Source organism: Mangifera indica, chromosome 1 (genome assembly GCF_011075055.1).
Source record: "Mangifera indica cultivar Alphonso chromosome 1, CATAS_Mindica_2.1, whole genome shotgun sequence".
Classification (NCBI taxonomy): domain Eukaryota; kingdom Viridiplantae; phylum Streptophyta; class Magnoliopsida; order Sapindales; family Anacardiaceae; genus Mangifera; species Mangifera indica.
Genome location: NC_058137.1, coordinates 941 through 18,283, shown reverse-complemented (window position 1 = coordinate 18,283; position 17,343 = coordinate 941). Strand labels below are relative to the sequence as shown.

General features: G+C 33.9%; 1 protein-coding gene across 3 annotated transcripts; it reads right to left on the bottom strand.

Moving 5' to 3' along the window:
* Positions 1-273: 273 nt before the first annotated feature.
* Positions 274-12,978, bottom strand: LOC123218660. 3 transcript variants are annotated; one of them, XM_044640188.1, is made up of 27 exons: positions 12,545-12,967; positions 12,304-12,463; positions 12,031-12,123; positions 11,848-11,950; positions 11,551-11,719; positions 11,224-11,398; positions 10,499-10,627; positions 9,811-10,371; positions 9,053-9,655; positions 8,202-8,270; positions 7,816-7,932; positions 7,499-7,744; positions 7,214-7,261; positions 6,989-7,126; positions 5,547-5,711; positions 5,390-5,452; positions 5,198-5,305; positions 5,008-5,091; positions 4,882-4,929; positions 3,820-3,894; positions 2,509-2,604; positions 2,356-2,436; positions 2,196-2,267; positions 1,990-2,034; positions 1,824-1,907; positions 1,047-1,150; positions 274-901 (listed from the first exon to the last, which is right to left on the bottom strand). In XM_044640188.1, exons 1-27 carry the CDS (start codon positions 12,760-12,762, stop codon positions 754-756), a joined length of 4,002 nt encoding a protein of 1,333 aa, XP_044496123.1. In that variant the 5' UTR covers positions 12,763-12,967; the 3' UTR covers positions 274-753. The 3 variants fall into 3 exon arrangements, 2 of the variants coding, with proteins under 2 accessions (XP_044496123.1, XP_044496131.1); XM_044640196.1 differs by having other exon boundaries at positions 9,811-10,350; XR_006502728.1 differs by lacking the exons at positions 274-901; positions 1,047-1,150; positions 1,824-1,907; ... (2 more) ...; positions 2,356-2,436; positions 2,509-2,604 and having other exon boundaries at positions 5,176-5,305; positions 12,545-12,978.
* Between the last annotated feature and the right edge of the window lie 4,365 nt (positions 12,979-17,343).

The window sequence follows — 17,343 nt, the reverse complement described above, 5'->3', positions numbered from 1 at the left end:
CCCATCGCGAATCGTGCTAATAACGTGTTATAAACAGCCCAACAGATATTGTCCGCTTTGGGCTTCGAGCCCGCACGATTTTGTTCCTAAAACGCGTCTCTTGGATAAAGAGCTTCTGACCCCTGTTTATATACAAGCTTAGTAGACTGTACGGGAGCGATGTGAGACTTCAGGTCACAACAACTGGTTTATTATTTCATACTTGTCATTTTTCAGTTTAACTCTAGTTGACTAATCGTCAAGACTAAACCCACTGTGTTAACCAGGGTAACAGTCAGACAGAAAGTACCATGTGTGTGCATTTCATATTAGGAGCCATGCCACGGCAATTTATACAAGTAGGATAAAACTACAGAGCTCAGTTTAAGTGCACAACATTCTAACTTAGTTTCAAAGCAACCTTGGTACATTTAACCTTGAAATTTATCAGCATTACAAACATTCCACCTGGCCCTCTTTCGGATTTTCACCTAGTGAAACATGCTTCCCGAAATCTCTACATTGTCAATCTTTATAGCAGCAGCAGTAACTCTGATGTGTGCATAATATAGCATATTGCTGCAATCCATTTTCCCCCTCCCACTAATGTACACAGTGAAAGATTGTATCTTGATAATCTTTGAGTTGGCACACATGAATATGATAACTAGGAAATCCAGATTGTTTAGCCAGAGCCAGATCCACCTTTGGGTGTCAACAACTGTCCGATTTGAAGCATGATGTTACAGTCATTTGAATCGTTTCATTGGCATGTCAACAAGCACAGGATGATTCTTCTTTGGATTTGTCTGTCATTGTCTCCTTCTCAGAGTTGTTTATATCTCCAGTTTGTCCTTGGCTTGTTTGTGCATGACTTGAAGTCTGGGAATCTGAAGCAATTCCCAGAACAACCAACACAGACCTAAATATGATACATACAGAATTCAACATCAACAATCGGGGCAATGAGCAATTTTCAGAAGTAGAAAGAAGCTTTTCCAACCCACCCAAAAAAAAAAAAAAAGGTAAAAGTCTTATGCTTCACAAGGAAATATGTTTTGACAGACCTTGGAAGTGAAGAGCGGATACTTTGTTGGCTAGCATGAGCAATCAAAGGAGCCTTAAGTGCAGCTATTCTATTTAATGCATTTTCAAGCTGCGGTGGAGGTAGCTGGGGAAAACAACAATAACCTGTGAGGAACAGATAAAGAAAACTTTTTGCTCCAACATGCACAAGTTAAATAACGCAATGCAAAGAGCATTGCCAAATCAGCTAAACACAAGTAGACCCAGGGACTGGGATGCATAATTTTAATCAACATCCAGATAAGATGCCAAGGAACAACTTAAATTCATAAAAGTCTCATGCTATCTTCTGGAGTATTTGACATAAGCATCTTAACAAATCTTGAGGGGTTTCAACAGTTACAATGGGAAGTTCGAGGGAATATGAAGCAATTAGCACGCAGCATGTGGTAGAGTTGAGGAAGCAGACTTCGGTTCACAATCTCAAGTTGATGGTCCTTAATCTATTAATTCTAAAGTTTGGATGTATGCTCTGCCTCTTTCTATTATTCTCTCTTTAGTGTCTAAAACTGCAGAGATTGACTGTATTCTAATCTTATGGGTGCTTCTCTCTTATATCTCTGGGTTTCTCTGGCTACAGTATGCTTTCTGAATTGCAAATCCAAGTAAATGCAAGAATTTCTGCAAACTCAGGAACAAATCATCTAAAGAGAAACAGAAGTAATGAGTGAATGATAAAATGTGGGTAAAATCATTATGTGCAAATTAATTATGTAATAATATCTTACTAATCACACTTTTAAAGAAAAACAATGCACCTGAAGCAACACATTAAATGACTGAGGCTGTGTCATGTGTGCACATTTCAAGAACCCTACCCACAACTTTGGATATTTCCATATCTGCGAAAGAGCATTTACTGGATCAAAAATTAAGCTTAAGCCAAAATAAAACTTAACCAGTGATTGAGATAAAATGGGTCACCTGCTTGCTAATAAGACGAGAAAGGATCTCCATTACAAATTCCACCTACGTTTTAAAAGAAAAAATGTAGCTCATCAATATCTCATGAAACGATAACAAAAAGAGTTGAATAATTCTTGCTTGATTTCATTCACTAGTGAATTGTGAATTTATACATGATTTACAACAACCAACTAGCTAAGAAAATTTGCACCTAAATTTCTTACCAGCGCTGGAAAAGTACCAATAGCTTGCAATACTGTACGCATGAACAACAAGGGTAGAGGAATCTGCTCAACCTACAGGGCAGAAACTTGTCCATCAGATCTTCAGCTAGGAATAGGAGAAGTTCCAACTAGAACTTGAAAGATACAGAATGGTACAAACCAATTGATTCAAGACTTTGGCAAGAACTTGTTGGGTAAAAATCTGTCGTTGCTCAAAACAAGCATTGCATGCATCTGTGATCTGTTGACAGAATAATAACATAAGTTATGCATAGCTGGTAAGGTTTTTGAAAAGACTAAGAAAAATAAATGCCTTCTTCAAGGGAATTCTATCTCTGTCAGGATCAATCCCATGGATAGCTATCAACACTTCAGCTGGCGAGAGCCGTGCATCAGAATTAGGTGACCCCTGAGTATCAGAGTTTCAAGTTAAAACCACAATAAAAATACGAGCAGACCATTCATTCTACAAGGATACTAAATATGTGCATTTGTTTACAAATTAAATTTTATAGTCATTAATATTAAATAAAGACAAGTCATCTAATATCTCAAGTGTTTTATTAAGTAAAATATTATTGTAAGCATATCTACCCTAACAAGAGATGCAATCATAATCGATATTCCTGTATTGCCAGAAAACATAATGTAAAAAGAACTTAAGCCATAGGTCATAAAGTAAATTTACTGATCCGGATAATTTAAAATAAAAACAAGTGTAACTGAGACTATAGTAATATGTGTATATTAGAGAACTGTCTATGAGAGCTTTTAAGGAATGAACCAAAAGGTCATCCTCGGAAACATAAACAGACGCACACCCACATGCATGTGTGTGCACACAAGCACACAAAGAGGTGAGTGGAACTGGGTACCCCATTACAAAAAAAGAACCAGAATTGGAATCAGAACCTGTGAGGACAAGTTCCTACTCAAAACCTGTGCGGACAGGTTCTTACCCGGAACCTGTGAGGACAAGTTCTTACTTGGAAAACCTACCCAGATGGTTCCAGTTCTTCCCGCCACTGTTCACAGACTTTGCCTTCACCATGGGGCATGCCTCTATTGATGGAACTTTATCTGGATCCTAAACTACTAGCACTGGATTTTTGACCTGTTGGTAGTAGGTTTGAGATGTAGATTTAGTTCTATTATTATTTTTCTTCCTCTGTTGAAGAAATAGATGCATTCTGCCATTGCTATGTCCAAATTTTGAATATAAAATCCGGTAAAGTTAGAAGCAGAAGTAGAAGGAAAAAATAAAACCGGCTTCTTCTTGTATAGTTAGCTCCATGTGAACAAGGCGAGGCAAAGATAAGAAAAAGACACAACCAAGTACTGGGTTAACAAAAAAAGTGCTGGGTCAGGCACACTACCTTTGATTCAGGATCTAGTTCCCAAGTTGGTTATGATTCCTTAAAGTGGTGGAACTCTACCCTATAGAGGCGTTTTGGATAGGAACTGGAACCTAAACACTAACTACCTGGTGGTTCCACTTCTACCCGGTTCGTGTACTCGCATGCACACACACACATATATCGGCAGATTAGATGAATTCAAAAGTAAACACTTTAGTATCCAATGTCAACAATGTTGCTATTGAGAATCATGGAAAGAAACATACCTGTAGTGTATGAGCAAGTGCTGCTTGGAACTTGTCTAAAGGAAGATTGACAAGACGAGGAAATATCAGCATGGCCTAAACAAAACCAAGTTATTAGCATAATCTAATGTGAAACAAAAAACAAAGCCAATTACAAAAAACTAAAATTCTATGTAAACTAAGAATTTACTCCACATGAGCAAAAAGGTTGTATGCATAAATCAGTTTAATATAAAAAAGACTCCACCCTGGTAGCAATACATATATACACCCATACATGTATGTATACCGAGGAAGGCAATTTGATTGATAAGTATCAATTGCTCATACCTAGGAACAATTGACATAGTTATTAATTTTACCTATTTATTTGGGAAACTCCCATACAAGTTCTTGTTACACACAGATTAATTAATGTTTAACAGTTCATAAGAGTTATAATATCCATGGGCTTTGTGTCCTCAAGTAATTAAAATGAAAAACTTTCCATTGAATAAGTTTCTGCACGTGATAGCCTTCTCAAAATTACATGATGATCAAATTCCTCCAATAATCAGAACACAGAAACCAAGAGCCATCATTAAATATTTCATAAGCTTATTTTCTAATTTATACTTGCATTTCACAAAATGCTAAAAGTTTCTAACAGTGAAAGACTGTCCTTCAAAATCTAGGAAACCGATCAGCTGATCACCTAATGTACCAAACGGATGGTGGCCATTCAAGCACTGGAATGAGTTTCACCAGAACGGACCAAAGAGGCAACCCCAAGGAGCCAAAACTCACAACTTTGCACGATTCAAATTTAGTACTGTTATAAAAAAATAACTTGAAAACCAATAAATCCGAAAGATTTAAGTAGATAATCTCCATTCCTTCAATATCAAAGAGCTGAAATCAATGTTGCAGTAATTTGTGAGAACTGTCGATACAAAGTGTAAAAAAATTTAAAGCAAAGAGATAAAATAACTCCAAAATAATATATATATTGTCAATAAAATAGACTTCTTTCATGCATGCACACCCAAGTGTTAACACTTGAAGAATAGAAGCAATATATCCAAATATCTGAATGGGAAATACCTCCTCTCTCGGCAGGAATGGCAACACTGGAATTAGAATTTCTACATCCTGTAATCAACAAAATCATGCATATATTAGAAACACAATAACTTAGTTCCAATTAAAGAAAGCACAATACATCTATACCTTTAATTTGGAATCATATAACTTCTTAATAGTAAATATCAATTCTGGCGACGGAACTGTCCCATCTGTCAGTGTATGCAAAACCTGATGTAAAAGGAAGGGTCGAGACAAAAAAGACTAGTCAGATAAGAGTAACTTTAATCTTTTGCTTGATGTTAAATAAATTACCTAGGTGTATATAAAACAAAACCTGCACTAGGAGGCTCTCACTTCCACTCGGAGGTTCTGAAATAATTTCAAGTAGTCCAGACGATGAGCCCATAGTCCGAACGAGTATTGGGATATGACGTTTGATTGCCTGCACCATACAACTAATAAGAGAAAGCTCGGAATAACAGCAAGAATTACAACTCTATTAATCAAATTCAAAAAATTCACAGACCTCTTTGACAGCTGTTGATGCATCTTTGCAGATAACAAATATTTGGTGAAAAAGTGAGTGCTTCTGTCAGTAAATGAAACATTCAAACATTATATTTTTTAAAGGATAACTAAAATCAGGACATTGAACAAATGAAGATTTAAGGCAGAGAGTAAACCTTTGTACATAGGGCAAAATAAAGCGACATGCATTGTTGAGCCTCTGGGATTGAAAGGGATGATACACTCTGAGACGTGCATGACTGGTGGGTATCGGTGGACAAGTGTTTACCGGTGGCACTGACTGACACAAGATCATTTGATGGTTTCTCCAAATCAGAATCCTGCTCAATATACATTTACAACACCAAAGTAAACGGCTGAATAAATTCCCAGAACTAGTCATCCTTAGTATGCAGAGAATAAAAATGTCAGAGAGAGGGAGCAAAATCATAGAATATCTTTTAAAAAATTTGTTAAAGAGGCTACAATGAGGGCCTCAGCAATGCACAAAAAACTAAGACTTGTTATTTAATCCAGGCACTATTATATTTTCAGAATTTAGGATATCAATTGGTTTAGTCAGACTGGGAAATAACTAAAAGATAATTCTCATCAAGTTGACCATTTTAATATCTTAAACTTTTCAATTGAAACATGTCAAAGAACATATGTTTGATTACTTTCCGGTTTATTATTGATAGGATATGTTATTGCAATATAAAAGGACAAAAGACCATAAATCAAATTACGGCTTAGTTTGGGATTGCTGTCGGTTAGTTTGCTAACTTTATGAATAATTAAGTTTTGATAAAGTTTTTAGGTGTTTATTTTGTTTGCTTTTAGTAAATGTAATGTGAGATATGCAGAAGAACCAAAATAGGTTTCTTTCTTTTAAAAGAGGTTTTTTATCATTAAAATAATTTTAAAATACAAAATTAAACATCAAAAACTTGGAAACTGCCAGGTTTGAGATTGCTAAACTGCAGCCACCGGTGGTGGGCCGAGGCTGTCACTGGAGGCATGTATGACAACACCACTAACTTTATTTAGTAGATTATATACCCAATGAAACCATCATATCAACCAAGAGTTGTGGCATTTTGCCACAGCTGAGCAGAAAAGGTTCAGCCAAACAATTTTGGCATGCTGTGGCACAATGCTGCAGATTACTACCAATCTGATGGCTTCAATGGATGGATACACGATGAAGCTGGCAGTGTTTTCAGATGCAACTTTGGCTGCTGCGGCTGGTTACCATCCGGTGACTCTAGCCCAGCCATATTATATATATTAAATTTAAATTTAACTGAATTATTAATTATAAAAACGATTTCATGATTATATTAATTGTGAGGGTATTTATGTAAATTTTACAAGCAGTTTTTCGTTTTCAAAAGCCACTCAAATATACTTTTGGAGTCCTTCAATAAAATAGATAATTTCGGAATCAGATTGTTGTATTATCATTTTTCAAATAAGTTTGCCAAAGACTTTTTAGATGATATATTAAGAAATAAATAATAGTAGGAGAAGCTAAAGCAATCCCAAACCAAGCCAAAATTGACAATTGAGTTGGTTCAGAGTGAAATTTCACATCCTGAATACTTGGAAGCATTACCTTCAGTGCTTCAGTAGTTGATCCATTGGCATCTGTTCTTTCTGAAGAATCAACATTTATTACAGAAAGCAACATTTTCAGGGCAAAATCTTCTATTTGTTGAGCAATGGATGATAAAGGATAAAGCTTATTTGCCACCTGTAAAGCAAATACATCCAAACTTATAATGCAAACCATGCCAAACAGCTAACTAATTTGTTTATAAAGCAAGTTAGGCACAAGTACCAGACGTATTGCCTTCATGCGCACTTCCTCCGAGTTATGAACTGCACTCTTTGAGGGGTAAAAGAGAAAAACAAAGTAAACTAATATACAATTTAAGTATAACTGGTTAAAAAGATGAGAACTGTAACTAAAAACAGGTAAAAACCTGTCTTAGTATCATGATCCAACCTTTTTTCCTATTCATTAGAATTATCATAAATAATGTCCATTATAAGGAACATGCATAGCAGTTTGCAAGCAGACATCAGTTTAGTCAAAACAACGTTCAGGATAACCAGAAAACACCTGCAAAGCAATTCTCAAGCAGACATCTCGTAAAGGAGGCCTCAGCAGGATCAGGCTCCATATAGCACTGAGACCTTGAGTAACTCGGTCTCCACTCTGTAACTCCTTGTCAATCTTACCACCATTTTTAGGAGAACACAAGCACTCTAGAAATTTCAAAACTGACTTTGGCAAATAGGGAACTTCACAAAGCAATCTACTTAAAGATTTGTCTGAAGGTGGAAATGAATCTCTAAGTGTTTCAGCCTGCATTTAAAAAAAACCCTAAGACTGTTTAACTTGCATTAATGAAATAAACACTGAAAAACAACACATACCACAGTCAATAGGAACGTTTCATAAACAGAAGCAGCAGTTGTAGAAGAAAAGAAGTCACGCTCCTCTTCTGCCTCTCCATATAATCTGTAGAGCACACGCAATGTAAACTCGTGTCCCTGAAGACATTCAGAAATTGTTGTCAGCTACAATGCATCTAATACGAAAAGGGTGCAGAAGCAATAAGACTTTCTGAATTATCAAACATGTCCAAGATTCTTTTGAACTATCAATCATCTGAGAAATAAAAATGACATCTTCAAGCTAATGCACAATAGTTGTTTAGAAGACATTTTGTTAACTACTCAACTTCAAAGACAAACATAGAGATCCAGGATATCATACATATGAGAACAAAAGAATGAAAAAGCTCTTTACAAAAACTTACCTCATGATTCACATAATCCTCCAAGATGTGCTCCTGTAGTGGTTTCCATGGGTCTAACTCCAAGGGAAACTGCAAAAGCATAACATAAAAGAATCTATGAATACTAGTAAATCAGTACTTTAACGTGAAGTAGTGAATAACTTTACAAATATTCTTTGTATCAAAAGTTAAGAAAATTTATAGTCTGACAAAAAAAAAATTGGAAAAGAAGACAGAATGTAATCAGAATTACATGCATATAAACAATACATCTATTAATTACTTTACTCTGGCAAGAAGGAAATCTAATAATAATTTCATCATTGTATACATTTCATACATAGGAAAAAAAATAACAAACAATCATATAAATAGAGATACAGAAAGCTCATGAAGGGTAGGTGCTGTGGGAACATATGCTTCTAATCCAATGTTTGATTGAATTATATTCAACAAGCTAAAAGAACACTTATAATGAATCCTTTAAACCAAAAATAAATAGAAAAAAACTTGAAGTTGATAGCAGTTATATTTTCTACATGCAGGATCAAACTTTCGTTCTAAAATACCCTACATAACACATGGGTCATATATTGTCTAATCGACCACATTGAAAAGGATTCATAGAAGGTAGAATTTTGTGACATAACATCTTTTGCAAAATCAATTAGTTTTACACAAATTTATGTTTACACACTAAGAAAATAATACATCACTGCAGGTTTGAGAAAAAAGAGGGCTTTCCTATTTACTACATGAAGAGAGAATACAGAAATAGCATCATATGGGACCAACTCAACAAGCAATAAATATCAGGCCATAAAAAGCAACATTTGGAAAGTAAATAAAGATTTGAAAGCCAGAATATCTACCTCGACTCCTATATAAGCAAGTAAAGAAAAACGGACTTGTGAACCCCCAGCAACTGCTACTTGCTTATACGCCTCAAGAATGCGCAAAAAAGACAAGTTTTGTAATTGATCCTTTTGCTCATCAGCAAGGTCAACAACAGGTGCTGACAACTTGGGTAGGTTAAAAGGAGAAGACAAAGTGAAAGATGTTGCTGTTGAGGCAATCAGACAGTTAGAATCAGTAGTAATTGCCTTTGGACTAATCTCGTCTGACCTATCTGTTGATACTGATGGCAAATCAAGCGGCGACCTCTGACCAGTAACTTGTTCTTGACTGCCATCTTCTATTTCATTTGTGGCCAATGAGGAAGTAACAAGGGTCTCTGAAAAACCATCATTACAAGCATAAGAATTCAGACCAGGTATATCACTCTCTATATTTCCTACATCATGGTTATCAGAAGAAATTGATATATCAGAATTCTCCATTTTGGGAAAAACATCAGAAGAAGCGTCTACACTAGTAGGTAAAGCTGCAACTTCAACTCTGGGAGTAAAGCCATCAGATGAAACAGCGCCATCAGCCACAGCTGGTGCATGAAGTTCTTTCTCCCTTTGCGGTTTCTGCAATTAGAGTAAATATTTGCTTTATAGGTTAAAAAGAAGCAAATTAAAAAGGATCAGACAAGTATTTTCTTTTTTTTTTTCCCTTACCAAAAAAAAAGTATTTTCTTTTTTCCTTTTAATTAGAAAAACAGAATCACTAAAATTCATTGTACCACTGTATCATTGGCCATTGAACGTTGTTCATCAAGCAGTGAAGCTATTGGCTGGAAACTACTTGAAAGTGAAAGAACATCAGCCAAGAACGATGCTGGATACTTGACTCCAGTGTCACTGCCAAATATAGTCATTTCCAGTACTGATTCTTCATCTCCATCAGCTTGAGAGCAGTTGAGAGGAAGGTTACACATATTAGCCATCACTACCTCAGCTAGCAAGTCCGCTGAAATACTCGAAATAAGAATCTGTAAGGATCCAATGGCTTTTTCACCTTGAGCAACCAAGGCACCAAACATGGCAACAAGCTGCTGTACAGGCCCAGTTTCACCATGTACTGTGTGAGAGGCAGACCCAATTGATGGAATGTGGTCCTGAGACACAATAATATTCCTATTCAACTCTTTACTTGATTCTTCTGAGACACCATGTGTTGATCTGACACGTTTTCCAGACACTTCATTTTCTTCATCTGGATCACTGCTATCCTCTGCTCCAGATCTTTTCCTTCCCACGTTAGTGCGCACATCATCACAGGCCTGGAAGGAGGATTTCTCTTCCTTTAAAACATGGGATTAATAAGAACTTCTAGACTTTCATTTCCAAACACCATTATGCAGGTGCAAGCAAATGCATAAACATGTACCCATATGCATATAGACTGATATATACAAATAGAACAGGTACCTTAATAACTGACGAATCATTTTTAATGTCTTCTACACTTCCATTGGTCTTGCAAACTTGACCTAGGGCTCGCTCTGCCAACTCCCCAGCTTTCATCTCTTTCAAGGCACCAACTAAATGATCTCTCCACTACAGAAATCAAATGTGCATTACCAATCGGTATACTCAGAGCCAGTTTAACAGATAATGATGCAAAAATTACTCAAGGAAACTGATAAGGAGCCAAATGAGATAGAAAATCTCTAAACCAATGAAAGTCCTATTTAATCAAAGAAATCAAATAAAGATATCAGCAAATTTAACCTCAAAATTATGAATACATTCACCATGCTGCAGATAGAGCACACTACCATTAAATCTTTTGCAGTTCTGAGAAACTAACCAATCTTATTTAAGGGGAATGAGGATAAATAATGTTATTTTATGTGCACATAAACAAGACCATACATCTAAAGACTGAAATCACATTATCAAAGAATAAATTTTTAAGTGATAATTGACTAATACAATTTAAGTTCCTCAACAAAAAGGCATAAAGAAACTAGTACTCAGATCTATGACTATCTACATGACAACTTGGAGACAAAAATTTCACAATATTATTTCTTCATCAAGTAGAAACACTTAAACATCACTGAACCCAGAAGAGTAGAGAAGGACAATGAAATAAAATAAAGTTTACCCATTCCGTTAAAATTAAAATATTTTAAGAGAACAAGAAATACCGGTGCAGCACCAGGGTGTGTACATTTCAAGCAGCTGAGGAGGGCACTTTTAAGAGCATGATGAGAACTAGAAATATGCATTCCTTTGATAACAGAAGTTGGAGGATCTAGTGCAAGTAAAACTGGCAAAATGCGCCCATAATATGCTGGCCTCTTCTTTGCAATTGCTGAAAGACTGAAAAGAAATGTTTAAAAGAAAAAAAGGAATACTGCTTGTGTGCACTTGCAGATTTAATTTGTTTCAGACAGAAAGACAATGTGATGTTTTACATAGCCAGCAAATAGAATTGATATTAAAAACTTGTACGACTGGAATAGGCTACACACCTCTTGATAAGAACAACAATGACTGAGCTAGTGAGAGCCCTTACTGTAGGGAACCTAAGCTGATCAAGCAATAATCCCAACTTCTCACTGGCCTCAACTGACAGATCTCCAACATTAACCACAGGATGGCCCCCACGAAGCCAAGATATATTGAACTCCACAAGGTTTCCTACAATATAGATGTCACACTGAATAAGCAAATACAAGTCATTTAAAACTGGCAAATAACATATTAAATAGGCATACTCATCTTTCCAATCAAACAAAGTCTGAAAAGAAAAGAATGAAATGCATTACCTTCATCAGAAGAGGGTTTTAGAGAGCCGTTAGGATCAGGTGTGTACAGAAGAATAACTGCTTCAACAAACTTCAACGCTAGCAATCTTACCCCACCACTTCCCTGATTATTAAGATGAAGCTGCAATAAATCAGACCACACACAAAATCAAACTGTATAGTACCATAAAAATCATCACTTACCTGAAAAGCCATCAAACATATCTTCTCCTTGAACTTTAACATCCATGTCCAAGATGATTCAATGGAATTGTTCAAGTCACTTAAGTGCAGACCCTAAGTTTGCCCCCAAAAAAAAAAAAAAATTATGAAATATTATATACCAATTAGATAATTAATAGCTATAGTTTGTCTGTCTTTCTTATAATTTGACTAAGCGCAATCATAACATAGCAATTAGATGATACAATAATCAACTTAATAAATCCGAAATAATAAAGTAAAATTGAAAGCAACCTGGATTGCAAGTTTTACAAGGGTAGAACGAAATAGATCAAGTCCACAAGTGATAGCTTGTCGAGCTACAGCTGGCGCAGAATCGTCAAGAACACTGATAAGTACAGGTATAATTTCGGGTAACAATTGCGAATGTTTTAATCCAACTTCACCAATAATCCTACAAAGATAAAAATAAATAAATAAAATTAGAACATAAGTTAATATTTTTCAACCAGGGGAAGATTAAGGTGAAGCGTACTCAGTGACAAATTTGCGAACCGGAGCAAAGGAATCGGATTGAAGGTCAAAGATACGAGGCAGAATTTCGGAAATAACAATGACATTTTCTTCTTCGATCAAATCTTGCTTTAAACGACTCAAGCAATCGAGTTTTAACGGTATGTCCAAAGCTGCCTTGGTCGAGAATACTAACCTTGCGAACGTTTCTCTAGAGGACGATTTCGTCATCCCCACCATAATTGTTGACTAGTTTTTGTGTTCAGCTTATTGTCATCAGAGATTGAGACTGAAATTTTGGAGGGAGGAAATTTTTGTCGCTAGGGTTCAGTAATTTCAATTGGCTTCTGTTATTGGTTAAGTCAGGGCTTTTCAGTTGCTATAAAAAAAACAAATATTGAAGCGATAATTTTTCCTTTAGTAATTACAGAGTTGTTTCACTATAATTTTTTCAGTGGAGTATAAGTGATTTGCTATTCTTCTCATCAAAGTATAAGAAATAAAATCCCGATGATTTTCATACATGATAAAAGAAAGATAGGTGATAATTTGAATATATATAAAATATGTGTCACTCGGTGAACATATCTATTTTAAAAAAAAAAAATTTATTCATTTTTTCACTTATTCTCATCATCCAATTTTTTGTTATATTTAGTTATAAGTTGTAAAAGTAAAAATATTATTTTATCAGTAATATTAAAAAAATATAATTTTATTTTTTTTTTTTACCTCTTTTAGGATTCGAAAACTAATAATTTCCCTTTAATCTCAACTTTTTTCAGTTTTGAAAAATGACTTTTCTCTTGTTTTTCACTTAATTTTTTTTTCCCTTTGACCACTATTTTTTCTTTGACGACTCTCTTTTTCCACACTAAATCTTCATTGACACTCCCTCTCTATTGGCCACCACAAGTTAGTACTCTCTCTCCTTGAATCTGATTGATTTGTCAGATGAAAGAGAAGACGAATTGGTCGATTCATTTTTTCCTTCATCTCACAAATCAGCCAGAAAGAAGACAAATACGCTAGAGTCAACTTTCCTTTTCATTATGTCTTCTCCTGTCCTCTCATTATGTTTTTTCCTTCATCTCACAAATTAGTTGGATTGAAAGAGATAAAGTGTCGACTATGTAGTGTCTGATGGAGAGGGAGTGCTGATGAAGCTTTAAGGTGGAAAGAGAAAGTCGTTGGAGAAAGAGATAGTGGCCTAAAAGGAAGAAAAATAAACCGTAGAAGGATAAAAAAAAAAATTACTTTTTAAAATTGAAAATATTGAAATTGAAGTAAAATTATCAGTTTACAAAATCTAGAGAGAAGAAAATGAGATAAAATTATTTATTTTTTTAAAATTAAAGTAAAATAAACCATTAATTGCTTATATATATTATATCCGATGGAAAAAATTATTAATCAAAAGCACTCGACTCTCAAAATATGTGCTAGCAACCAAATTGAGGATGTTAAAAAAATTTTCATCTCAATAATTAAAATTGTTAAGTTTGAGAAGAATTGTAAATAATTATATTATTTAATTATACGTTGTCATATTAATTTATATAAATAAATTAAATAAATTTTGTTTATATATATAATTTTATTTTTATAAATAAAGTGAATTTGTTAACATAAATATTTAAAAAAAATTTTCGGTATATAATATCTAATTTTCTCATTTTCAATGATTATGTGATGGGCTTCACTTAGCACACCACAGAGTTAATATTTTTTTGGGGTAAATAGGCCTTATCTTTGAAGCATAATTTGACAAAGCTAGCCCAGAAACAAAAAGGCTGCCTCAACCCACAGACTTTATGTCTGTTTGAATTTAGAACACAATTATTCATTTTCAATCAGCCCACGTTTGAAAAAAATGAGAAAAGTAAGATAGATGATAAGCAAGGTTTTTAAAACAATCGGACTAGACCGATTGATTTAACCGATTAAATTAGAAATTAACTCTAAATTTGATTTGATTAATACTAAAATATGATTTATTTATTGACTCAATTAAATCCGATTAAAACCAGTTAACTGGCTAAAATGAGAAGAACCAGACCAATGCTCTAACTAGGTTAAATTAAAAGTTGAAAAACTTATTCCAAAAATGGCCACAATTGAAGCTTTCTCTTTCACCTAAAAAGCTTACACAACTCACACAATGTCTCTTGGGTTTTTATGGTAAACTTTTACTTTAATGAAATCAAATAGCCGCAACCATTCTTGCAATTTTCCCTTCCAGTTGTATGTTGTATCTTAATTTGGTTTATTGGTTAATTATAATTTTATAATGTATCTTGTTGGCACAAACCCTAAAATTCAATTGTTGAGAAATTAAAGAGACAATATGAAGACTTCAAATCCTAAAACCTGAAGCCACGTTTGGTTGCAGAGAAAATGAGTGAAACCGAAGTAGAAACTAAATAATCTGTTTTATTAAATGTTGAAGATAATACAGAAAATAACACATACACAAAAAAAATTGCGTTTGGTTATAAAGAGAATGAGTGAAAATGAAATAGAAACTAAATAATCTTTTTTATTGAATGTTGAAGATAGTACAAGAAATAACACACGCACACACGTGTTTGGTTGTAGTGAGAATGAGGGAAAATGAAATAGAAACTAAATAATCTATTTTATTGAGTATTGAAGATAATACAGGAAATAAATACACACACACGCAAGCGTTTGGTTGCAGAGAGAATGAGTGAAAATGAAGTAGAAACTAAATAATTTGTTTTATTGAATATTGAAGATAATACATGAAATAACACACACACACACTCATTTGGTTGTAAAGAGAATAAGTGAAAATGAAATAAAACCTAAATGATCTGTTTTATTGAATGTTGAAGATAATACAAGAAATAAAACACACAGACATAGAGAAAATGAAATAGAAACTAAATAATCAGTTTTATTGAATGTTGAAGATAATATAGGAAATAACACACACACACATTTTGGATGAAGCTCCTTTTTGTTCAAATGGAAAGATCCCTTATTGGTCTCCCAAGCTAAGTTTGAGTAGAGAGGATTTAACATTATTTATTTTACTTGTACATTCAGTTTCAATGGACAATGCCAAGGATGATTATAATCACTGTTGTTGGCCTTTTTTTGGATGCTGAGCACATCTCTATGTTTGTTAGCATAATTATTTGGGGTTTAATGGTTGAAATGACTATTTTTTTAATAACACCAGATACAGGGTATAGGTTTGTAGTCAAGCAAGTTGACAAGAAGAAGCAAAAAAGTTGAAGAACGGATGCTTGGCTAGGGTAGGTTTTTATCTTATATTTTGTTGTGATTTGTATATTTTTAATCTTGGTAAAATAGACCTTACATTTTAAATTGTTGTGACAAAACATAGTTATAAATTTAAACTAGCGAATTGTTCAACCTTACAAGTTGCATTCCTTCCCATATACATTTTGTGAGCTTTTGTAATAAGATGTAGAAATTGATTATGGTTTAAAATGTCATTTTATTAGTTCTTATGTCTGAATTATCGTACTATTTTAGTTTGTTAGACTTAGTGAAATTGCTTTTTGGTTTATCTACTTTGACTTTGAGTAGACGAGAGGGAAAAGAAGTTGAGAGGTTTTCATTTTTTTTTTTTATATAATTGTTATATTATTAGTGACTATTCACCCCTTGATATTTTCATTTTTGGATAAAACGTATACATATTATGATTATATGTTCAAATATTTTATCTATGTAATGTTAAGTACACTTATAATGAGTATTAATTTATGTATCAATGATAATATGACACTATATAATTGAGTGATTTTGAATTAAATATAAATAAAATAACACTTTGTCAACTAGCCTTGTGTACAATCTTCCTTTAGATTAAAACAATTTTGGGTATGATTTTTCTTCCTTTAAATAAAAGAATCCTTGCATTTGACATAGATATATCAGTATAATTATTATCTGCAACTGAAATAGAGTTTGTTGGCATTGTTAGATAAAAAATAGAAATTGATGATAAAACAATAATTTCTTTGAAGAGGTTGAAACATTGAAAATCAAGTTATACTGTGATGCTTATTCTAATTTTCATTTCTAAATGGGTGTTTCCAAGCATTTATTGTTGTGATGTTTTGATCCCTATATTTGGGTTTCATGTGTATTGTGCATTTATAATGTTACATTTATTTCAAATTACTCAAGTGGCTATGATGATGCAAAGGTAACAATATTAGTTACTATAGTTCTTCGTTATATTTTCACCCGTGTAGAAATGAGGGTAATTCCAAAACTCTGTTTACTTTGTTAGACATTATTAATGATTTGGCTGAACACAAACCCTTTTACACCTCTTTGAAATTCATACATGACCCTTGGTTTGACCTTGTTTTTAGGCTAACAAGTTGATGAAAATTCGCACTCAGAATTGGAAAAAGTAGACTGAGCTAATGTAAAAATTTAATTCTTCCAATATACTGAATTCCCACTATCTATGTTAGTGGATATACTTTTTTTTTTTGTGACATTGGTAATAGATGAATTTCACAAAATTATAATTTAGTATGAATTTCACTAAATTATTTGAGAGATTTAATTATTGGTAGCTATTAGGGCTGGATTCGAGTTGAGCCGAGCCGGCTCAGTTCATATATGGGCTGCTCGAGCTCGACTCGGGTTGGCTCGAGTTCGGTTCAACTTAGCTCAGCTTGTTTTTCGTTATCAAAACGACATCGTTTTTAATATATATGGATCAAAACGACATCATTTTGTATAAAAAATTTAAAAAAAAATCTATCGAGCCAAACCGAGCCAAGCTCGAGCTGGCTCGGCTCGAGT

What these genes read in the sequence shown, in the direction of transcription:
- LOC123218660 (XM_044640188.1), bottom strand. Translation starts at nt 12,762, where the DNA reads ATGGTGGGGATGACGAAATCGTCCTCTAGAGAAACGTTCGCAAGGTTA. An exon ending in TTGCTTATATAGGAGTCGAG is followed by an intron (nt 8,271 to 9,052) that starts GTAGATATTCTG and finishes ATGCTTTTGCAG; the next exon opens with TTTCCCTTGGAGTTAGACCC. An exon ending in CACTTGCTCATACACTACAG is followed by an intron (nt 2,605 to 3,819) that starts GTATGTTTCTTT and finishes TCTGATACTCAG; the next exon opens with GGGTCACCTAATTCTGATGC.